Consider the following 23,435-nt stretch of genomic DNA (forward strand, 5'->3'; position numbering starts at 1 on the left):
CATTTATTATTATTTTAAAATTTCAAAATGCACAAAAGTGAAGTCATGATTGCCTCAATAAAATTTAGAATCTGTTTTAAGATGAAAAAACTAATTTTGTACATAAAAGAAATACCTCAAATTCATTCCCCTTTAATACAGGAGTAGGATAAGACATGTTAGTGATAACCTATCTCAGAAACCCCCCAAATCAACATATACTCAGAGGAAAGTAATTATCCTCCTATGCTGTTTGGCATGTCTTACCTCATTAATCCTCATAAGTAGGTACTATTTTAACCCCATTTTGTAGAGGATAAAACTAAGGCATAGAGATGTTACATAAATTTTCCATGGTTACACAGAAAGTGGTTGGGCTGGGAATTGAATCTAAGCAGTTCTAGCTATAAAATCCATTCTATCAAGCACTGCACTATACAGATCCTTACAGATTACATGACTGAAGGTCTGGAAAATCTACAAGAAATCATTTAAATGTACTAGCTGTAATAAATCAACACGATCCCAAGATATAACCTGCATACTAATAACACACAGCTAGAATATACAATGTGAAAACAAAAGCTTTACTCACAACAGAGACAAAAAGTTAAATAATTGGCAATTTACCCAGCCCAGGGTACAATGGAGTTAAAAAGAAATGTGAAACCTGTGTTCCTGGATGGGAAGACTTCATTATAGGGCTGAAAATATGCTTCTTAAGGTATAGTACATATATACAAATTTGGTTGTCTTCTGACCAGTCTGTGCTTTTGCTCCTGCTATCAGCACCCCTCCACCAGGAACCTCTCTCCTGGTGCTTCAATTTCTTACTATTTCTGAAGAAAAGCCACTCATCCTTTATGTATAAGGACTTTAGGAGGCTAAGGATACTCCCTCACCATTATGCAGCATGAGAAACATCTGTGTCACTAAAAGGCCTGCAGAGTAAGAGCCATAGAGACAACATTTAGGAGGGTCAAGGGTACTAACTTCTCAATGCTGCAAATGACTGTTTGGTTATGGAAACATTTATGGCTCACTGAAATATTGATCTGTTCTGAGTCTAAAAAATACTTTAATAATATAGATACTTAACACATAAACAAATGAATACACAAAGAAGCCTTTACCCCAATAAGGAAGAGGGCGCTAACAGGCTTGTGGTCACTGGTTTTTAGTTCCATGTGACTCCGATAATGAAGCTGATTAACATTTGTTCCTCTCCAAAGAATTCGATCACACCAGGCTGGAACCCGACATTTCCCACTGCAAATAAAGAAAGGAATTATAATGAGAACATACCACACAAGAATGTAATACCTACCACACGCTCTTGTTATATACTTCTCCTTCATTAACCAACCCCTACTATTATCGTCTCTACCATATTGCAAGCTCTGTGAAGGGACTGTGTCTGCTTGTTTGCCAATGAATTCCCAGTCCCTAGTACAGTATCTGTTGCAAAGTAGGTGTTCAATGAACACTTATCTAATGAATGAGTAAACAGTGCTCCTAAAGATTAGGATTACATCTTCAACAACACTGTCCTGGGGGAAAGTATAATGGTACCTTCTTAAAATATCCTCAGAAGGTCAGGATTATATACAGAACATGTCCTCTTCCTTTGCTCTATAAACTACAATGATACTTCACAACAGATAGACAACTAATAAAAATCTAAAAATCCAATACTATATTCCTAGACTGGGCTTACTCCCTGGAGATGAGTAATTGGATTTCTCCTTTAAACCTGGATTTTTATGGACAAGTCTAGCTTCTAATAGAAATGAACTAACATCTAAGCATGCCAGTCTGAATACTTAAGAGCCCATAGAATACCAAAGGTGGGGAAAAATTCCATTCATCATTCTATTAAAATAAGCAACACCTGATCTAGAAGGTGACACAAATAAGTTCTTATCAGTAGCTCTTCAGTTGAATTTCAAGTCAGGTGAGTGGAAGAAACAAGGCCAAGAGTACAGATCTTCTGCCAGTGTCACCTTTCACTTTCTGACCAGCTTCTGTGAAGCACAGACTCCTCCCTCCCCACCCTAGTGCTCCCTGAGTCTAAAGAAGCTGAATATGTCCAGGGGCTCAGCCAGCTAGGAAACAAAGAAATAGATAATAGGTAGAAGACAAATAGTTACCAGAAATGTACTGACAATGGCACTTTACTAGGGGTAATTAGGAAACAAAGGGCCCCCAGACAGTGGGTCTCAGCTTTCTCTGGCAGCTGCAGAAGTTGGGCCCAGACATCAGTATTTTTTAAAGTCCCCCAAGAGATTCTAAAGTGTACTCAGGACTGAGAACCACTGTGCTGGAAGAACTTCCATGGCTTTTTGTTTTTATCTTCTGGTGTCTTGAGTCAAATAGTTAAGAAACAGTTTGAAAAAGGGCAATAGGTAAGGAAACAGGGGTGAGATCAGGAAGGTCAAAATCTAAGCAAGTCTGCCAGGGTGAGAGAAATAAGGTACTGCAGATAGTCCATAAGACTGCAACAGCCCTGATATAGAAGTTATGCTTTTTAAAAATATGCTCATCTTTGAGTTCATATGAATTAAAAACTCTTCTATAATAGCACTGGACCATTAGGTGTTTTATATCTGCTTCTGGCATTACCTAAAAATTTCCTAGCCCTTCACCACCATGGGGGGCAGAAATAAAATCAGGCCTTAACCTATTCCACGAGGAGGCTTTTGCTACTTTACCTGGAATCCCATCGGTCTGTTTTGGAGTCATACTTATAAGTGGGGATAAACCTGATTTCCCCTTCAGTGAAGTCAGGAAAAACCTTTTTCTGTGTGCGCTGAATATTTAGCTACAAATAGAAAGAAGCATCACATAAGCAGGGTCACACCACCCTATCCTATATAATAAAAGCCTAATATGCAAATTGTCCCCTTGACCAGGAGTTTGACCACTTGCTATGACGTGTGGTGACCACCAGGGGGTGGCACAGAACATGGCAGGCATTGGCGGCAATGCGCTATGACCTCTCGTGGGCTACCTGGGGGCGGGGTTGACGGGGACAGAGGTGCGCTGAGAATGCAGGGTGTCCGCCAAGCTCGCTCTCACTTCCCCTGCTACCCTCCCCCGGGATGCCAGGGCTCACACGCCAGGGAAGCCCCCACACTCAGGTGCCAGGCGCCCATGAGGAGCCTGCCCCGCACACGTGCGGCGTCTTCCTGGTGAGCCGGGCTACAGCTGCCAGGACCGCAGGGGTCAGTCAGGCTCCCCATGGGTTTGCACAGGAGCTGGTCTGCGAGGCCAGCTGGGAGAGAGTGCGCTGCCCACCCAGCTTACGTGCTGCGCCGTTGGGTGGCCAGAGGCCCACATTGCATCCCAGCCTGTGGCATCCGGCCACACTCACCACATCTCCATGGGGACTTGGGCGCTGTGACTCAGGTGGAGGGGTCACATGGGGGCCTAGGGGCCCAGGTGCTGCCCAGGACCCAGAGGTCAGCTGGGACCTGCCCTTCCACGCCAGACGCTCATGCTTTGATCTCTGGCCAGGCCTAGGGACTGCACCTGTGCACGAATTTCATGCACCAGGCCTCTAGTCTTAATATAAGTGACAATCTGATTGATTGGCCATTTCTAAGTAGCTAGTTCCACAGCCTTTCCAACTGTCAAAATATATAAATAAAATTTCTGTACCTTATGAATTGAATCATGTAATTCCCATAGCACTCAAACTCACCAACATATAGGATGCTCATTATGAGCACACTGCTGATTATTTATTGGTAATAATAGGTAAAATGGAAAAATTAAATCTGAATAGTCCTAAATTCCTGAAGTTGGACAAGAACCATCTAGCACAATTTTACTTTTAAAAAAAGCACACATACCCAGCTGGTATGGCTCAGTGGTTGAACATCGGCCTATGAACCAGGAAGCCATGGTTCGATTCCTGGTCAGGGCACATGCCCAGGTTTCAGGCTCGATCCCCAGTGTGGGGTGTGCAGGAGGCAGCCATTCAATTATTCTCTCCCATCATTGTTATTGCTATATCTCTCTCTCCCTCTCCCTCTCTCTCTCTAAAACAAAGACAAAAAAACAAAACACATAGTTCTAGCCCACTGCTCAGTGGTTAGAGCGTCAGCCCACAAACTGAAGGGTCACCAGGTTCTATTCTGGTCAAGGGTACGTACCTTAGTTACAGGCTCGATCCCGGCCCTAGTTGGGGCGCTTGTGGGAGGCAATCAATGTGTCTCTCTTACATCGATGTTTCTCTCTCTGTCTCTCCCCCTTCCTCCCACTCTCTCTAAAAATCAATGAAAAAAATATAGTCAGGTGAGGATTAAAAAAAACACCACACAAATGTTGAATGGATAATTCCAAAAGTCAAATTCAGTGAAGAGCTACAGATTGTTTTGAAAGTTATCCTCACTCAAATATTTTACCAGAAGTACATAAGACTAAGAATTTAATCCAACTATAACCCCCTTGGAGGCAGAGTAGATAAAGCCAAGCAAAGAAATTAGCCAACCAACCTCAATGTGAAGGAAGACAGCCAAGAAAGGCTCACTATAAAAATCATTTACTGCAAAACACCTGAAATTTGACTATGTCAGATCAAAAGGCTCATGGAAGGATTTAAAGACATTCAAATAAGAAGCATTCACTTTTAGCATCCAGTACTCATAAGCTGAAACAAAAATTCAAGTCATGTGCTAGGTTCTGAGGCAAAGTTACAGAAAACTAGGTTCCAGAATATCAAGTTTTATATAAATATTACCAAAGCAATACTTTCCCCACAGGTTTTAACAAACCCCAACCTCTCAATCAGTTCACATTAAACCACAGTCTGTGTTATTTGTCCCAAACTTCTCTTCTGTGCTTCCCGACTCCCTTATAGGACTTCCCTCTTTTACCTCCAAACTATTGCTGAGCCTGCCAAATAATCATAGAGCAGCTTTCCCTATTCCATCTGCCAAACCACATCAACATGGCTGAAGGCCCACTTCCTCCAGGAAGTGTTCTCCAATTCATCCCACCCATCCTCCAACTCATTGACACAAATCTTTTCTTAATAAAAAGTTAACGAATAACCTTATATTTACTCTTTATCACTATCTCACCTCCTGCCATCTAAGCGCTTCATAAAAGCACCACAAACCTTGTGTGCATTCACTGCATCACTAATCACACTGTTTCCCAAGACAATGAGACCCTTCCATCTATTCCTAGAGTAAGACACACCTCCCACACATCTGTCTCATAACAATTTTATCTGCTATCTAGGAAAGTACCTATAAAATGAAAATTTACTTACCTGGTCAAATTTCAGGAGTCTCGGAAGATCATTCCTGCTAATAAGACTCTTCACTTCATTGGCATCAGGCATGCAAAGTCTATAGTTCAAATCTCCCAACCAGATGACCACACTGAGGATAAAGAAATATATGAACATGCTAAGTGAAATAAGTCAGTCAGAAAAAGTTAAGAACTACATGATTTCACTCATATGTGGGATATAAAACTAAAATTCATGAACACAAACAGTGTGGTGATTGCTAGAGGGAAGGGGGGAGGAGGGTCCTAATATATGGTGACAGGAGTAGATTTGACTTTCGGTGGTAGGCACACAGTGCAATATATAGATCGTGTAACACCGAAACTCACACCTGAAACCTATATGTTCATGCTGACCAATGTCACCCCAATCAATTTAATAAACATTTAAAAAAGAGAAATATATGAACAGAAGTAGCCATAATTAGCATCAATCAGAGAAGAAAAATGGGCAGATTATTGATAAGGATTTGTTTGTCACCATCTGACAAGGGGCTGAAGCTGTAATTGCCCTTTAGGGGAAAGCACTATCAATACCTGAGAGGGACTAGGGATTATAAAATAGGCAGGAGGGTAGGCACTCCAAACATGAAGAACAATGATGGGGAAATAACACAGTATATGTATGGGATTCAGAAGCCAAGGAGTTAACTGCCTGAGAGAAGCATGTAGTTTATTTGCTGGACTAGCTTCAAAATTTTGCCTGGCTGCTTGCCAGGTCTCTAAGGGAAGAGAATCTGAATGTTTTCTGCCTCTATAAGCCCTGGATTCTGCAGGCTCTCCACTAAGGTCTGCGTGGTCTGAATGACACCTCTCCCAGGCAGGGCTCACTCGGAAAAGTGGGTCCAGGGCTCTCTGCTGCAGCCAATCTGTCTACCCCTGCCCCAGATCTGTGCTCCAAATCCCAAGCAGAAAGGAGACTTGAAATATGTTGGGAATCTATAAGCTCCCATGGTATCCTCAGGCTCCCAATCACACCAACAGGCCCCTACATGTGCTGAGAACCCCATAGGTGAGACCTTGAAATTACCATACCAAAATGGATTCTCCTGTGAGATACTCAAGCACTGAATGAGTCTCTTTGCCAATCTTAAGTGCAACATGGAATTTCTGGAATCCTGGGGAAATGAATTTATGGAACTTCAGGGCAACTTTATGACCATTAATGCTAAGGCCTTGACTTTGCCACTGTGAAACAGAATTCCATATGATCCTAATTATTGAGACAATATGAAAACAGGCCAACATCACTATCCTTCCCTACTCTTTCCTCAGTTACCCGACTCTCTATTTATTCTAATACCCTGAGATTATCTTTTGTTTTCCTACAATTCCCATCTCAAACCACTTATTCTAAACCACATCATCCTCTCAGAATTTCAAGTACCAGTATTAATTTCGTTACAACTGATCATTTTCTACCACCCAACCCATTCCTCAATTGATTTCTACTTCTATCCTTATTAAGTCCCATTCTTCACTAAACTTTCTCTCATATTGATCCATTGGGGTCTTGAAATCTCCACCACTGCTATTCTTAATGATTCACAGGTATTAAAAGAACAATCTGGATCTATATATACTGGCTTAAAAAGAGATCCATAATAAATAGGACAATATAGTCCCATATAATAAGTGTGTGCTTGTATGTGCATAAAGAAAAGTCTAGAACAGCACTATTCAAAAGAAATACAATGCACATCACAAATGTAATTGTAAATTTTTTAGTCGTTTCATTTAAAAAGTAAAAGAAACAAGTGAAAATAACTTTAACAATAAATTTCATTTAACTCAATATATCCAAGTTATTATCATTTCATCATGTAATCAATACTAAAAATTTTAGATATTTGACATGTTTTCCCAAGTCTCTGAAATCCACTGTATAGTTTATGCTTATTAGCCCATCTCAGCTCAGCTTAGCTGCTTTTCAGAACCCCAGCCACCCCTGGCTCCTGGCTGTCATATTGGACAGCATGGACTTAGAAGGATACACATCAAACTGTTAGTAGTGGTTTCCTCTGGAGAGAGGGATTGGCTGGGGAGAGTAGAGGATAAGAAATGAGGTATTTTTACTTTTAATTTTATCCTTATTACATTTACAACAAACATTTCTATTTTATAATTAGAAAACAATAAAAATTGACTCCAATAGACAGACCCTTCCTGCATTACTTGAGATGCCCTAACACATTAGTCAACAGAGCCAAATATCAACAGTACAATGATTGAAATTTCTTTTGAGAGCCAAATTTTTAAAACTTAAAACTTCTTCTAACGCCACTTCTTCAAAATAGACTCGCCCAGGCCGTGGTATTTTGTGGAAGAGCCACACTCAAGGGGCCAAAGAGCCGCATGTGGCTCACGAGCCGCAGTTTGCCGACCACGGCTCTAACAGAATTAACCTTTTCTCTGATAGCATCTACTTTCTCTGCCTCAATGAATCTATTCCTCCAAACCCCCTCTTCTTTGTGACCCTATCCCTAAATGGTAATCCCTTACTCTTCACAGTTCTACAGTTTCTCACCACGCTTATTCTTTTCTCAGCTCTACTATTCCAAGGCTAAAGGAGACTTAACCACTCACTCATGCTTCATGATGTTCAGCTGCGGGAGGGCCTGATTTGGGACCACAAAACTCATTCGTGCACAGATGTCCTTATAATCTTGATTCCTTCTCTCGAAGTCTTCCACATGGGCAGCCAGGTGGGAATTGACAATGCAAAATGTAGTGTTGTGAAATACAAACCTCACTGCTACCCCACCTTTGTTTCCCTGTTGGCAAGAGTAATTGTTCAGTTAGTTCAAAGATACAAATAGCAATTGAACTTCACATGGACGTAAGTAATAATCAAGCTCATTTCCAAAGGAACTCACCATTTTCCCCATAACTCCGGTTCCAACTGTTTCTGTAGCAACATCACAGATATATTGCCACTGATCCTTTTTGGCAAATATCATGAGCATCATTCCAACAAGGCGAACTAGTTGAACCTATGAGATTCAAGGTGTTAGAAAAGGTTCATGTTAATACCACTCTTTTTAGATACCACATATCTAACTTCACACAACTAAATTTCCATCAAGAAGGCATAACAAATACCAATATGTATCCAAATCATCTAATTTCTTGGTGGACCTCCATGCAGAGGAAACAAAATTTCTCTTGAGAAGCTCTTCTGACCAGTAAGTTAAAAGTCTTTGGGGGACAATGAGTGTACTCAGCTCTAGAGCCATTATTTTAATCACTTTTTTTAGCCTATCAGGAGTAGGGCGTATTAAAAATTCAAATAGTCAAGAGAAAACCTCTATCCCAGTTTGTTCCCTTTTCCCTCCTTCCTAGTTTCTAATTTCCCTTTTATTTTGATTATCTTAAGTCTGTGAACTAGAGCGAGACATATGTCTGAAATATGTATTAGGCAGGGGCCAATTTGAGAGGAATAACATCATCAGGATATTATTACCTATATCAACTGTTAGAAGATAGAGATAAAAATTACTCAGGCAAATAACTCCTTTTAAAGGTCTTAGTGTGGTAGCCCTGCAATTTAAACAACTCTTATGGTAGCCTCTACCTTGTGCCTTCTAAAGACCAACAAATTGGCCCACCTTGCTAAAGTCTTAACTTATGACCAAGTTTAGAACTCATTTAAATACCACAACACTCTGTATTCTTGCTCTGATTCCAAAACATACCCTATGCATCCGCATGCTTCAAACTGCTTTTCTGTAAAGCATTCATTTCTGACAATGTCAGTGAACAATTTCAACCTTAAACTCCTACTCCACAAATCAGTGGCCTTATAGGTAATTGTTTTGAGTTAATTATTGTTATAAGAACAAAATTCTTTTTTTTCTCCTAAAAGCTACCTGAGCAATGAAAATACAGGATCAGAAAGCTCAGGGAATTTTTTTTTCTAAGATAGATATAAAAAGGATTAGTCTGCCCTATTCCAGTATTACATCTGAGAAAAAACACACAATTAAATCATTCTTTTGGAACAAGTTATACATAACAATAAATTCTAGACAGTTCTATTTAGTCACACACTAAAAAGATAATTAAATGTGACTTACTTTCTTATACTTGGCTTGGGAATGCAAAGCCCTTTCCACAGCCATAGACCATTCTTGTTCTTTGATGGATTCAAAGTAGAAAAAGGCTTCTGTGCTCAAGTCCAGCTCTTGGAATCTGAGAAGCAAGAGGATGTAAAAGCTATATATATCCCATAATTATAGCTGACTACCTCCTATCCCATTTTAAGACATTAGGTGAAAAAAGAAATTGGAGAGAGAGAAATTTTATAGAGCTACTCTGTTGACCCAGGTGATCTGTAAGGATAAGTAGCTTTCTTTTCAAAAGACTCCCCACAAGTATATGCACAGACTATGCAAGATGTATACACACAACCCTCCACAAGGGATACAGTAGAGTTTTATTTATACATCCTAGAAATAGTAACTGTTAGAACTGACTCCATGTCTCAGTTTCTGTGAAGAATATAGTTTTCTGTAAAGAATATAGTTTATAGTGTTTTTCGAGAGGACTAGATGCTTCCTTATACCATTTTAGGCATTTGTTCATTTTTGATCTCACAAATAACTCTCACTTAGAGTCTACAGCAGGATTTTACCAAATAGGTTTGTTTTTTTTAAAAAAAGGAAGGCAAAATTTCACATAAACTAACACCAAACATACAGCCAAAAGGAAAGGCCAAACATATTCTTTACCCAATGCAATAGATATCAGGAGGATCCGGATCACAGTTCAGCCAAGGTTCTAACCCACTATCAGGAGACTGGCCATTCACATTCCAAGTTCCAACAAAAAATCTAATATATAATACAAAAAAAAGTAAAAACAAATGTCAAGAATGAAACAATGGAAGTTCTCTCATCACTTCTATACAATGGTATGTTCACAATAAGCCAACATAATTTCTCAAATGTTTTGCCATAATAAGAAAAACCGCCTGCACGTAGAACACAAAGGCAGTGAGCTTATTAGCTTTACATTAGGTGAATCTACAGAAAGGAGCCAAATTCTATTTTAAAAACACAAAGTTAATTGATCTGCCATATTTCTTTTCAATTCAACTCCATCCAAACTCATACTTGAAAGGAGAGCTTGTTGATGGGGAAGAGGTATCTTCATGCTGTGTGTCTAATATGGATAACTATTCTGTAAGGAGCTATACTTGAATTAAAAAACTTACTTCCAGAATTACAGGTGTCTGTAATTCTGGAAGTAAGATATAGTTTTAAGGGGGAAAGCAGAGGAAAAACTACTGATTGTTTTAACTATTTACACACAAATATAAGCATCATGGGGACTATAAGGAACTGAAGGTTTTAGCATAGGGATATAGCTATGATTGAATTAGAATAAATGAGGCATAATGGGATAGCAGATGGGACTGGAATCTTGGAACAGAAGGGCACATGCTGTTCACAAATAAAGAAAAGTGTTATTGCTTTGTACATTGGAATACACACCAGGCCATGCCACATCACATACCACACACTGGGTCCAGAAAAGAAGATATCAACAAGTAAGGGTGACATGAAAAACATAATACAGAGGAAAGAATCTAAGACATACCTCCCCACCAAGAGGATTAGGTGAAATGTTCTTTAGTTAACTACCAAAGTAAGTAAGTTAAGATCTAGTGGTTATGGTGGACTTTAATATTGCAGTATTTGTGGGGGGAAAATTCAGCAGGCCAGATAGATAAACACACTTGCTTATGGACTGTGCTACGGGACAATTCTCTAGTACAGTGACTTTCAACGTTTTTCATCTCGTGGCATATAAACTAATTAATAAAATTCTGCGGCACAATCAAAAATATATTTTTGCCTATCTGACGAAAAATAGGTATAATTTTGATTCATTCACACCAGACGGCTTTGTTGTGTTGGCTGTTGTCATTTTCTTATTTGATGATCTAATGGAAAAGAGGTCAGTGTCCCTGACTAAATAATCGGGTATTGCATGTTTTAAAAATTCTTCAAGTACACCAGTTAAAAATTGCTGCTCTAGAACATGTAAGCTTGATCTGGTTCCCTAAGAGTAGACAGAAACATTAGTAGACATAGTATCATTAGTAGTTAGAAAATCCAAGGGAAATTGTGGCATTTGTATTATTTCGGATAGACATAGGGGCTTGAATCAGCTGACCATTCCTTTTCATTATGCCTTGATTATTAATTAAGCTAATTAAACTAATACCTTAAATATCAAAAGGCCATTTTCTGCTATACTTCAGTAGTGCAAGACAGACCTACCTGAAAGTCTGAATGTTGACATACTCTTTTTCTCGCTTTGCCAGGATATGTTTGATGAGACCTTCCCGCTGCCCAGACTGGTTATTTGGTACAAAGAGCTTCCGCATGGTATCAGTAACTTTGGGCTGTTCCTTGTTAGAAGCTTCTTTGTCACGTGGAAGCCTAGCAAATAAATGAGAAATCCAAAAGTTAAACTGCCTAAAACAGAAGTCTTCTACATGGGAAATATGTTTTGACATAGGACTTACATTCTGCTCACTGAAGGGGGTGGGGGTGGAGGTTCCCGGTGAATTCCAATAGGCTGACTTTGTGAATTTATTTTCTTCTCCAAACTCATAGATGAAAAATTATCCTCAAATCCAAGAATCCCTGAAGAACACAGAATCCAGCATCAAACCAGGGGGCGGCGGGGGGTTGGGGGGATAACATGCAACTTATCCAGGACAAATAGGGCTTTGCTTTGATCAATGGGTTTGATTTGAGCACTGACACATTAACTAGAACAGTTAATTTGAACCTTAAATAATAAGCGCTAACGTTTATTGAATATTGAGCACAATGCCTGGTTGATGGTAAGGGATTATATCTTATCTTGCTTAATCATCACAAAGACCTTGTGAGGTCAGTGCTATTAAAAATCTTCCCATGTTACAGAAAAAGAAATGGAAGCTCTGAGTTGTTGAGCAACTTGACCAAGGTCATATAACTAGTAAGTTGTAGAATTTGGGATTCAAACCAAGGAAGTGTGGCCTTGGAGCTTGCATTTTTTTAAAACTACACTGCTAAGCTGGCTCCTGAAGAGCTAACATACCACGGAAAGGATCAGGAGTGCACCTTGGTCAGTGGGCATGGACTCCATAAAACCACTCCATAGGAGATGCCTGACACTAATATTAATCCACATTATATTCTCTATCTAGATAAAATCTATTGATTCTGCAATGATCAAAGCAACCAGGAAAAAAAAAGAATCTTTTCAGTACCTGAAAAACCAGAAGGTTGGTCCTTAGTGTCTAATTTCTGGTACCAGCTGGATGAGTCCTTTTGTTCTGGAACAAGAAGTTGTGAGTGTGCTGGAGAGATAAGGGTCATGGTCAGAAACTGGGGAGCCCATCATTGGGTGGAATTTACGACAACCAAAAGCCATTCACTCAGCACTCCTCAAATGCAGGGCCAGCAGCATTCTTGAATGTAAAGGAAGAAACTAAGAAAATGAGGGCAGCTTGGGGATCATTTGGGGACAGAAGGCAGATACACTCTGTTGTAAGCTGTCATGTCATGATAATGAAGATTCTGGAAGCTGGCTCACTGTCCTTAAAGGTGACTAGACTTGTTCCCTAACCCATCATTGGGTTTACTCTTGAATTTAAAAAACAGCAGCTATCAAGACTCAGGGGGTGAGGTACTTTGTTCATGGCCACTTGCCTCTGTATCAGCATGTCAGAACTTCATTCCTATTCAAATAGTAGAAAGAAAACTGCTGAGTCTTGAGTTACCTTCTTGGGCAGCAAGGACCTCTGACAGGAACTTCAAACGGCGTTCCTCATTAGGGATTTCAAAGCGGCGCTCTCTGGTCCGGTCCCCCTGAACCCGAATTCTGGAGCCACCTAAAAAGAATTGAAATCCATACACATATAGCTATGAAATACACGGCTTTCTTGGGATCATATTCTCAACTTACCAAATGAATAGGAGAAAGTCCAGATCACAAATATTTCAGACCTCTAATGTAGGAAACATGTCTACCAGTGGTGGTGGAGGGTAATACAGGGTTGGAGGGTGGTGCAGAGAGGGAAATCTAAGGGGCTGGTGAACTGTGTCAATGAGCAGCCCAATAGAGTGATATAATATATACTAAAATTATAGTTTCGTATGTTCTGATATATTTCTCAGATGTCAATGCAGGGACTTCTAAATTCTAGCAAAAGATTAATTCTTCAACCACCCTCCTCCCATCTCCTAGCTAGAAATTCTTACCATTTCAAATCCAGATCACATAGTAAGAGTATCTGAAGTGTGAAGAAAGTAAAAGAAATAGGATGATTATTCCTAGGTACAGATGTACCTAGGCAATCAAATTTACAAACAAATTAAAATGAAAAGAATATGGGATTGGTTTAAATTATTCTGAAAAGAAGCATGTATACTTCATTACTAGTGGAAAAACATATGTCTTGGATAAACTTATAAAAGCAATATAATGACCTATGTTCAGGAGTGGTCTGGTTCAAGTACAACCAATTGGAAAACAGTATAATTACAAGCAAAGTTATCTAGGACTTTACAACATACAATCTCCCTTTTTTCTGATGCCCTATAGTTATCATCTATATCAATCATCTGGATATGGTGATCTAGGAAACCTATGTACTTGTTTATATTTTTATTTTAACTGATTTATTTACATCTATTGCTTTCTCATGCCCCTGGAAACTATAAGCTCCTTGATAGCAAGAGGCAACCTGAAAGCACATACTTTTGATGGTCTCCCAGGGTTGTCTACAATGGAGGGGCTTCTCAGGACTCAGAACTTGCAAAGCTAAGACTAGGAATGTCCCAGGCAAACAGGGATAGTTGGTCACTTTACCGGCGACAATGACATGATGACAGACTTCACAGACAGAAGGCATTTAATAAATGACTTTAACTGGACTCTTTCATACTTGTAAATAAAAAAGAGATGAGAAAATGAAATGAAAATCCTAGTTTCTCATGGTAGAAATCCACTGCTGAACCTTTGACTCTTTTTTTCCTTCTGTATTTCCTTAAGTTTCTATCTCCATAGATTTAGTGATCAGAAAAGAGATAAAATAGAGAAATAAATAAAAAAGAAGGCACCCAAGGGATCAGAAATAAGAAAATCAATGATGGTGCCACTGTAAGGAGGCGATAAAAAGAGGGGGCATGAATAGATTGCCAATTAAGAGCAGCTGTGAGATAGAGGGAAATGCTCCTTCAGGGCACAAGTAGTCCTTTCTTTCTCAGATAATTTATATTAAAAGCAGCAAAATAAATAAATAAATAAATAAATAAAGAGAAATTTCAATCTGATAGAAACTTAGAACAAGAACACATAGTCTCTCTCTCTCACAATCCTTGAAAGATATTTTAGCACATCTAAAAATAAATTAACCCATTTAATGGACAGAAGATTCCAGAAATTGCTTACAAAATAACACTAGATGCTCTCTCCCCATGCTGCATGGGAAAGAGGACAAATTACCCCACGACCCTACCTTCTATTTGGCTCCCTTTTAAAACCCTCTGGACTCTCTGTGATCAACAAACTCATCTAGATCTTCAACTTTTCTGAACATTCCCTGCAACTCTCAGTGGTTTCCAACTACAGCTTCATTAGAATTACCAGAGGCACTTTTAGAAAATACTGACTCTTAGGCCCCACTTCAGGCCAATAAAACAGAATCTCTGGGGGGGTGAAGCCCAAGCACTGGTAGTTTTTAAATTACTCCTTTAGTGATTCTATGTGGATCCAGATTAAAAATCAGAGTCACCTGCAAACTGGCTGGTCCCCCTGTACTCCTCTGAAATGGAGGCTGTTTGTAGCCTCCCACACCCTATGTAATTTAAGATTCATGTCCTTGCATGTATGGGAGTGGGGTGGGGGGGCAATGGGAGAATATGGACACATGTAATACCTTAATCAATAAAAAAATTGAAAAAAAAAAGATTCATGTCTTTATTTGTCCTAATGCCATTTCCAGTCCATTCCCTCTTCTCCCTAGGAAAAATCCTATCTCCTTTGAGACTCACCTATTGTGTATACCAGCTTCTTCCCCTCCTTCCTCCATGAGATCATTTACTATCTTCCCAGAAACTTCTGAATCCAGGGTTCAATATCTGACTCATAAGACTTCCTCTCCACTCAAACTCCTGCCTTAATTTTTGGTCCCTTCAAAATTAGCACAGAAAACCCAGTCAATGCCTTCAATTTCCTTATCCAATGACCTTGCCCCTCCACCTCAGTCACCTACTCCATTAGTCCTTACTGGGACTCCCTCAGTTATACACTGGACCTTTTCATCATAGAAACACCACCACTTCATAAATCTCTAACTCAAATATCCCACTCTGACCTGTTATTCCTTTTACCTTACTTGCTCATATGGCAACCTCTCCAGCCCATTGATCCCTCCTCTTTCTCATCATCCACTCACTCACTCCCTTTTGCTTTCATTTCCCTTTATACCAAACAGATGCCATCATTATGCTCTGTTCCAAAAGCCCAGAACTTCCTTTCCATTCTGTTCTTCCACAGCACTTAGCTGGCAAACATCCAATCCTGAGAAATCCAACTATCTGCCTTCTCTTTACTTATACCTGAGCAACTACACACACATCATAAATTGATTGCTAACCTCAACCGGGCACTCTATGATATGGAGCAATCTAAGTTTTCATAGTCAACTAGTGTCCTACTACAATCTAAAACAACTATTTCACATCTTTTCATTTATCCTCAATCTTTGCATCCCCCTCTTCTCAAGCACTCTTATTCTAAGCTGAATGCTTCACTTCACACTTCAGAGAAAATGGAAGCCATCACATGAAAACCTACCTGTATTTGTACTCATTTTTTCCTTTCCCTCCAGATATAAGGAAAAAAAGGCCACATTTTCTTTTAATTACAGCCCCTATCAAAGGCCAATCTTTTCTTTCTCAGAACCCCTCTGATTCTCACAGGAATCTTAGAATCATTCCTAGACTCCTCCCCCAAATATTTTTAACCTGATCCCTTTTGTAGGCTACTTCCCATCATCATTAAATTAAACCATGTTTTAAATCCTTCCTGTTTAAAAAAAAAAACAAAAAAAACTTCCTGGATTCCATATTTGCTCCAACTCTAGTCCGTATCTATATTCCCCTCCACAGTCAAGCTCCTTCAAAAAACCAAAGTCGCAACTTGCTCATCTCCCATTTCTCTCTTAAATTCACTCCAATATGACTTTGGCTCCAACCGCCTCTATGAAGTTGACTTGCTAAAGTCACCAATAACCTCCATATTGCTAAATCCAATGGGTACACTTCAGTTACCTCATTTGACATATTAGCAGATATCAACAGTTGACCATTCCTTGAAATGATTTCTTCCAAAGGCATGACACCATCTAGTTCCTCTCCTTCCCTTCCTCTTCCCCTCCCTCCCTCTTGTCACTAATTTTCAGAGCCCTTTGAGGCATCTCCTTCTCTGTCTAACCTTTAAAAAGTAGAGTTCCTTAGAGTTCAATCCTAAACCTTTTTCTCACTCTATAACAGCATTGTCATTGGACTTACTGTGATGATGGGCATGTTCTATAACTGCACTGTCCAATATGGTAACCAATGACCATATGTGGCTAATGAGCACTTGAAATGTGACTAGTGCAACCGAGGTACTGAATTTCTAATTTTATTTTTAATTAATTTAAATAGGCACATGTAACTAGTGGCTACTATACAGTATCTGATAGCACAGCTCTATATGCAATCACATTCTCTCTCTTGGTTTCAAATACTATCTATGTACTAGAAACCCAGGCCTGAGCTTTGGAGATATATATACATATTTATACTAACAAACCCAAGGTCCACCTCCTGCAACATGCTGTGTGCCTTAAAGTTTATGTATGAAGTCCAAGGATCAAGATAAAATTTGGTTTCAGGGCATATTACTAAATGGGCAGAAATAACAAAGAATTTTATTCAAATGGTTACTTATTTCCCTTTTATGATCCAGTAACTTGAACTCTGGAGAGAGTAACAGATGGCTAATTTCTATGTAAGAGAGGCCAACAAAACTAATGCCACAAACTAGGTGTTTATAAGAGAAAGGCACACTTTAGTTTAATTTTTCAGCTTTGGATGAAATACCTATTTCCACACTAAGAACAGAATATTTCAGTCTCTTCTTTCAGCAGCAATGTTAGTCACTGCTGAACTACCTTTGCTCAAATTTTTTTAGAGTTCTTTTTGCCTTCTTTCTAAGCACAAGAAAACATATATTTTAAGTTATTTGCTCTCTTGGATACCTGCAGTAGAAGTCAGGAGCTGAGTTTTCTTAACCTTTAGAAATCAGCCCTTAAGATTTCCAAAATCCAAGACTTCCAAAGAAAAGAATAATAAAACGCAAACCGGAAAAGCTCACCCAAACTGTTAAATGCAAATTAATGGTGCCAAGGACAGGGACTATGTGTCTAAACAAAAGTGACAAAAGTGTATACAATTCACAACTCCAAGATAAAAGCCCGGCCCCACTCATCCAAGGACTCAACCAAGAGATAAGGCAACTAGTTTGATTCAGATTCCTATGGTCACATACTCTTTTCTACAACAATCAAACAGTGCCCATTTTCTCCTCCCCATAACACAGTACAATTAGATAAGCAAAGAACAGCTTGCACAGAAAGTCAATGATTTGCTTCAGATACAAATGAAAGAATGAAAACAGTGAGAAGATGATGTTCTCTCTAATAAATGGATGCCTTGAGGGGATGGGGCTAAAATAAAAGCCCAAAATTATTTTAAGAAAAAAAAAAAGGTATGCCTGGTAAGAGGGACTCTATAGCCTCCCAAAAGAATATATCAAGTAAAGGAAAACATTATGATTTAACATATAAAAATAATAAATGGATTTTTAAAAAAAGCTTAAAGCATAACAGCAGTTAAAAAACAACCAATGCCCTGGCCAGTTTGGATCATCATCCTATATACCAAAAGGTGGTGGGTTTGCCTGACCGGTATGGCTCAGTGGTTGAGTGTCAGCCCATGAACCAGGAGGTGACCATTTGATTCCTGGTCAGGGCACATGCCCAGGGTTGCCTGCTCGATCCCCAGTAGGGGATGTACAGGAGGCAGCTGATTGATGTTTCCCTCTTCCATGTTTCTATCTCTCTATCTCTTTCTCTTCCTCTCTCGAAAATCAATAAAAATGTATTTTTTTTTTAAAAAAAGGTGGCGGGTTCAATTCCCAGTAGGGGCATGCACGAGAGGCAACCGATCGATATTTTTCTCTCAAATCGATGTTGCTCCCTCCATCTCTCTCTAAAAATCAATAAATATATCCTTCAGTGAGGATAAAAAACAAACTCATACACCTTATGTGCTTTAAACATTTTCTGGCCCTTCCTATAACTATCAATTCCATAGCAAATATTTAATTGATAGCAACAATACTGGTAGCTTAAAGAAGTTCAGCATTAGAAACACAGATTGTATTTTCAACTTTTTAAGAAATTCTTGCCAGCCACCTGCTTTTTCTTATGCTTAGCCTAAGAAATACTCATTTGTATGGCTGCCTGAAGAAAATGGAGAATATAGGATAAGATGGTAAGATAAAAAATGTGGCAAAAAGGTGTCTTAAATATAGTGGGTATTCAAGTAGTTGTTTGTTGAATGAAAATTACTTCCATTCAGAAAGATACTCACTGTTTGAAGCTATATCAATCAAAAGATTTTCTTCTGCTTCTGAGGGGAAAGAAGAATAGGATCAGGGAAGAGAAACCAGTCATTACAACCAAAAGAAGTATATGTCTAACTAAAAAACTGCTTCTCTCCATCACCACTTCTAGGTCCTAGAACACATATTTTTAAAAAATCCTTTGCTTTTTTGTTTAGCATTAAAAAAAGAATTTTAATAGTACTAGATGCTAAAGATTATGAGCAATTCAACTAAAAGAAAAATGAATTGAATAATTAACCAAATGGAACGCCTCAAAGCAAATCAAGGAATTAAAATAGTAGGGAACATAACATGTTAATTCAAGTGAAGATGAGTTTAAATCCCCCCAACTATAACATACAAATTCATATAATCAGCATAATTTAGATAATTTTTATAAAAACCCAAGGAAGTGACCCCAAAAGCCCAGAGGTTAATTACTTTTTACACTCAGATCTAGTCTCTGAAAATTTCCCAGTGATCCCATTACCTCCGCCCCAGCCCCATTTAGGAACAAAGACTACCCAAAGTTCTTTATCTTCAGGCTACAACTAGTACCCATGGGTCCAAGGCCTCCTACGCCCAAAAAGGAAGTATAAATTGGGGCAAAGTATAGTCTCCATGTTCAGAGTTCTCTTTTCTCTCCATGGCTCTCCTGGAATTCCTTCTTTACCTTTAGTGTTTAGATCCAACCCACCTCTTCCTCTCTTACTTCCCTGGATTTGACCTACAGCACCTGCCAGACCTTCCTGGTTAGCTGTACTCTGGGTACTGAGTCCTTGGGATTAGCCTGGATCGACTGTGGCCAAATGGAGTAGTCTCAGCCTTTCTAGTTCCTTCACAAGCCAGGATTGTATATTTGGCTCCATTATTCAGGCACAACAGAAGCAACTGGTAAGGAACTAAACTGTCTAATATTAGGAAACAGTCTTAATACTCTCACTAGCATCATGAAGCAAGGGACATCAGGACATAGCTGTTTATATGTTTGCCTTTGTTCTTCAGTAACTAATTCTTTAAAACCCAGTATTTATAGACTTTTCAAAACAGGGCACAGGTCAGGAAACAGAAAATATGAAAACTCGAAGTAACTTCCTTTTGTTATGGGGAACTACTGTGTGTGTGTGCACACATATTTTCCTAGATTCCAATCTAACACTGTTGTATTTCTTATTAAAAACAATACTAAGAGGACAAAAGAGACTCTAGAAGTAGTACAAAAAGGTATAGAGTTAATAGGATACTAATCTAAAGCCATCTTTGGCTTTTCTCCCTAAAGGTCTGGGTATGCAACAAAGGGTGCTATACCATGAAAAGTGAAGTGACTACAGCAACTTGTGTGGTATGCAGGTGCCTTGTTCAATGTCTCTCTCACACAGGGCAAGCTGAAAGGTTATGACTTCAATCTTTTCTACAATGTGGATACCATTCATTGCAGGTATTTTTCATTCTTAATGCATGCTGCCTTAAAAAGTCATATCCACTTAGTATTTCTACTTGCAAGAACAAATGCTAAGGAAAGAAAAGATGGGTAGAAAGATTTATGTACAGAAATATTTATCCTATTACTATTTATACTGGCAGAAAATAACCCAAATGTCAAACACAGGGAAATAATTACATTATGGGCCATTCATAAAACAGAATAGTATACAGCTATTAATGGCAAGGGAAAACACTCATAACATGATAGCATGCAGAACGGACAAAAAACTATATATAGTTTGAGTCCCACCAACTCTAAAAGTTACATGTGTAGAAAAAGGGGAAAATGTAGGTGTTTATCACTGAAGGATGGGAATTTGCTTTGGTTTATACATTTCTGTTCTTTCAAAAATTTTTATTATAAACTTTTGGGACAAAAAAAAGTTCAATGTAGTTTAAGAAAGAATCCATGCAAGGTAGAATTCAAGTTTTCCAAGGAGCTACAGCTTATACAGAATGCTTCTGTCTGATGAAGCCAAGGGACCCACTGGAAACATAATGAGTTTGTTCTCTAGTAATCAGTTTCCTTTGGAGAGCAATGTGAGATGACACAAGCAACACCTCCTACACAAACCTCCCAATTTTTTGCTGCTCATTGTAGCAGATGAAACAACACATGTTCTGTTCTCTGTCCCTAAATTTGAGGGCAGGAAGCCAAATATATCTTCCCCAGAGCTGATTTTCTTATGATTCACCAATGTCAAGGTAAATTGCCAAATGTTTTAATTTTAAACGGTGAGGAGATAAAGTGCTGAATGTGTGTGAATCCCAGCAACTTTGATACTTTACAATGAGCAGTTTGTCAATTAAACCCAAGAATGTCACTTAAATATACATATGAGTCTGTCAGCATAAAAGACTACCTACATAGGTAACAGACTACATTTCTAATCCCCAGCCTGGGAAGCGGGTAAGCGGGTGAGAGAGAGAGAGAGAGAGAGAGAGAGAGAGAGAGAGAGAGAGAAAGAGAGAATTTCTGTTTTGTTTTGTTTTTTTCAATATAACCCTTCAGCTCTCTTAGACACAGCAATTATCATCTTCTCAATAGTAGGTTCATGCAAAGAGTAGTATGTTTCATTTTATATACAGTGATAAATTTAAATATATATGGTATTACACAAGGCAATAATAACCATGGAAAAACATTATAAAACTAGCTAAGCAATTAAAGCTAGTACCTTGAACACATCTAAAGTGGCTATTTATAGGAATGATATCTTGAACATGCTGTTCCTTCCCGTGCAACTGGATTATTAACCTAGGAAACAGAAGAATGTATCAACGAATAGCTACTGAAAAATCCAAACATTTAACAACAAAATACAGTGCTGTGTTGTTACACAAATCTAGACTGTATTGATTAGGCTTATTGTATCTTGTTCCCTGGATCTGAGCATCATGACAGCTAGATATTGCTATAGGTCTAAAAGGATTTAGTGGTGATCAATATCTGAATACCCACACTGTTCTACGCCATAAATAACATAGAATAGCCTATGTCCTAAGAACAGCTTACAATCTTAAGAGCATGAATTACAGCACGTATACCTTCAGAGTAGGCATACCAGAGTGAAGAACTAATAGCAGCTATGTATGAACTCCATAAGGGCAGGGACTGTAGCTTTCTACCATAGTATTTCTAGCACCTAGCACAGTGTCTGGCACATAGCAATTGCTCAAGTTTGTTGAATAAATGAATTAGAAATTTCATAAAATACCTCTATAATTATATCCTCATGGCTTTTACCAAAGAATGGTTCTATCTCTTCGAAGTATACAAGTTCATGGAGGACTAAGAGGAAGTGCCCAGCCAGCTGGATCACTCAAAATAACCACAGTGGCCAACAAGGTAGCAGATATCACCAGACTGCCTTTATATCCCTTATGTTTTTTCCTCTGGTTTCCAACTTCATGCTGGCAGTTCTAAGTAAACATTACTAAAAAACTTGCCCCCCCCCCAGTATAAAATGTGAGAATTCTAAATTCCTATGCACACCTGAAATATTAATTTTCATTCACTACTTATCCATTGTGGCCCAGAATCAAGGCATAGCCTACTGGTAAATGGCCATTCTGAACACATTCCCACTTCCCCCAAACCTATCACTCTTCAGGTGGTTCTCTTTACCAGGAACACTCTTCTTCCCAAGAGCCACCTCAAATATCACCTTCCATGTGAAACTTCCCCCAATACCCCAAGCAGAGCCTGAGACCTCATCCCCTTTGTGTGCCCCCGTAATACAGCACTTTTATACTCCATCATAGTTATATTTATTTCCCAAACATGTGAGCTCCTTGAAAGCAAAGACCCTATCATATTCACTTTGTCTCCTGCCTAATAATAAATATTGGTTGAATAAACAAACTAGATTAAACTATAAACAGATATGAATGTCTAAATATAACTGTTCAACATCTGACATAAAAAGCGTCATTGTTTTGAAGGGTTTGATTTCTATTTTGTTATCATTTGGGGAGATAACCTGGAGAAAGAAGTTGCTTAGACAGAACTAAGGGAAATAAACTAAGGAAAAGAATACTGCTTTCCTGCTCTGACCTTAATTTGCAGTGGTTTGTATTTTAAGGTGACTAGGGGAATGTGGGACCCTTTCAACCTGCAAAGTTCATGAGTTGAGCAGAGTCCTATAAACCCAGATGGAGACCAGAAACTAGATAAAGGCTGACAAAGCAAGGGTCGAGGAGGAAGAACTTACTTTGAGAAAAATGAACACATACCAATATAATCTCAAAGTAACTAAACTAGAAACCGTGTTAAACATTAGCAGTAAAGCTTCAACTGGAATGTATTGCTAAATATGATCACAAAACAGGCAACACGGATGGATCTTGAAGGCATTATGCTAAGTTAAATAAATCAGACAGAGCAAGGAAATATTGTATGATCTCAACAAAACCCAACAAGAAACTCAGAGATACAGAGAACAGAT

At 38.8% G+C, this 23,435-nt stretch overlaps 1 protein-coding gene across 3 annotated transcripts in view; it reads right to left on the bottom strand.

Moving 5' to 3' along the window:
- Positions 1-23,435, bottom strand: part of OCRL (OCRL inositol polyphosphate-5-phosphatase) — a 51,373-nt gene that overhangs the window by 24,898 nt on the left and 3,040 nt on the right. For 2 of the 3 annotated variants that reach the window (XM_079765348.1, XM_079765347.1), the window contains exons 2-12: positions 13,064-13,174; positions 12,551-12,640; positions 11,816-11,936; positions 11,568-11,729; positions 10,011-10,112; positions 9,357-9,471; positions 8,157-8,273; positions 7,867-8,054; positions 5,261-5,372; positions 2,691-2,800; positions 1,113-1,248 (exon numbers count right to left, since the gene is read on the bottom strand). In XM_079765348.1, coding sequence (XP_079621474.1) covers positions 1,113-1,248; positions 2,691-2,800; positions 5,261-5,372; positions 7,867-8,054; positions 8,157-8,273; positions 9,357-9,471; positions 10,011-10,112; positions 11,568-11,729; positions 11,816-11,936; positions 12,551-12,640; positions 13,064-13,174 — 1,364 coding nt within the window. The remainder of the gene's footprint in view (positions 1-1,112; positions 1,249-2,690; positions 2,801-5,260; positions 5,373-7,866; positions 8,055-8,156; positions 8,274-9,356; positions 9,472-10,010; positions 10,113-11,567; positions 11,730-11,815; positions 11,937-12,550; positions 12,641-13,063; positions 13,175-23,435) is intronic. The other variant, XM_079765349.1, reaches the window with a different exon arrangement.

This window comes from Cnephaeus nilssonii, assembly GCF_951640355.1.
Source record: "Cnephaeus nilssonii genome assembly, chromosome: X".
NCBI classification, from domain to species: Eukaryota; Metazoa; Chordata; class Mammalia; order Chiroptera; family Vespertilionidae; genus Cnephaeus; species Cnephaeus nilssonii.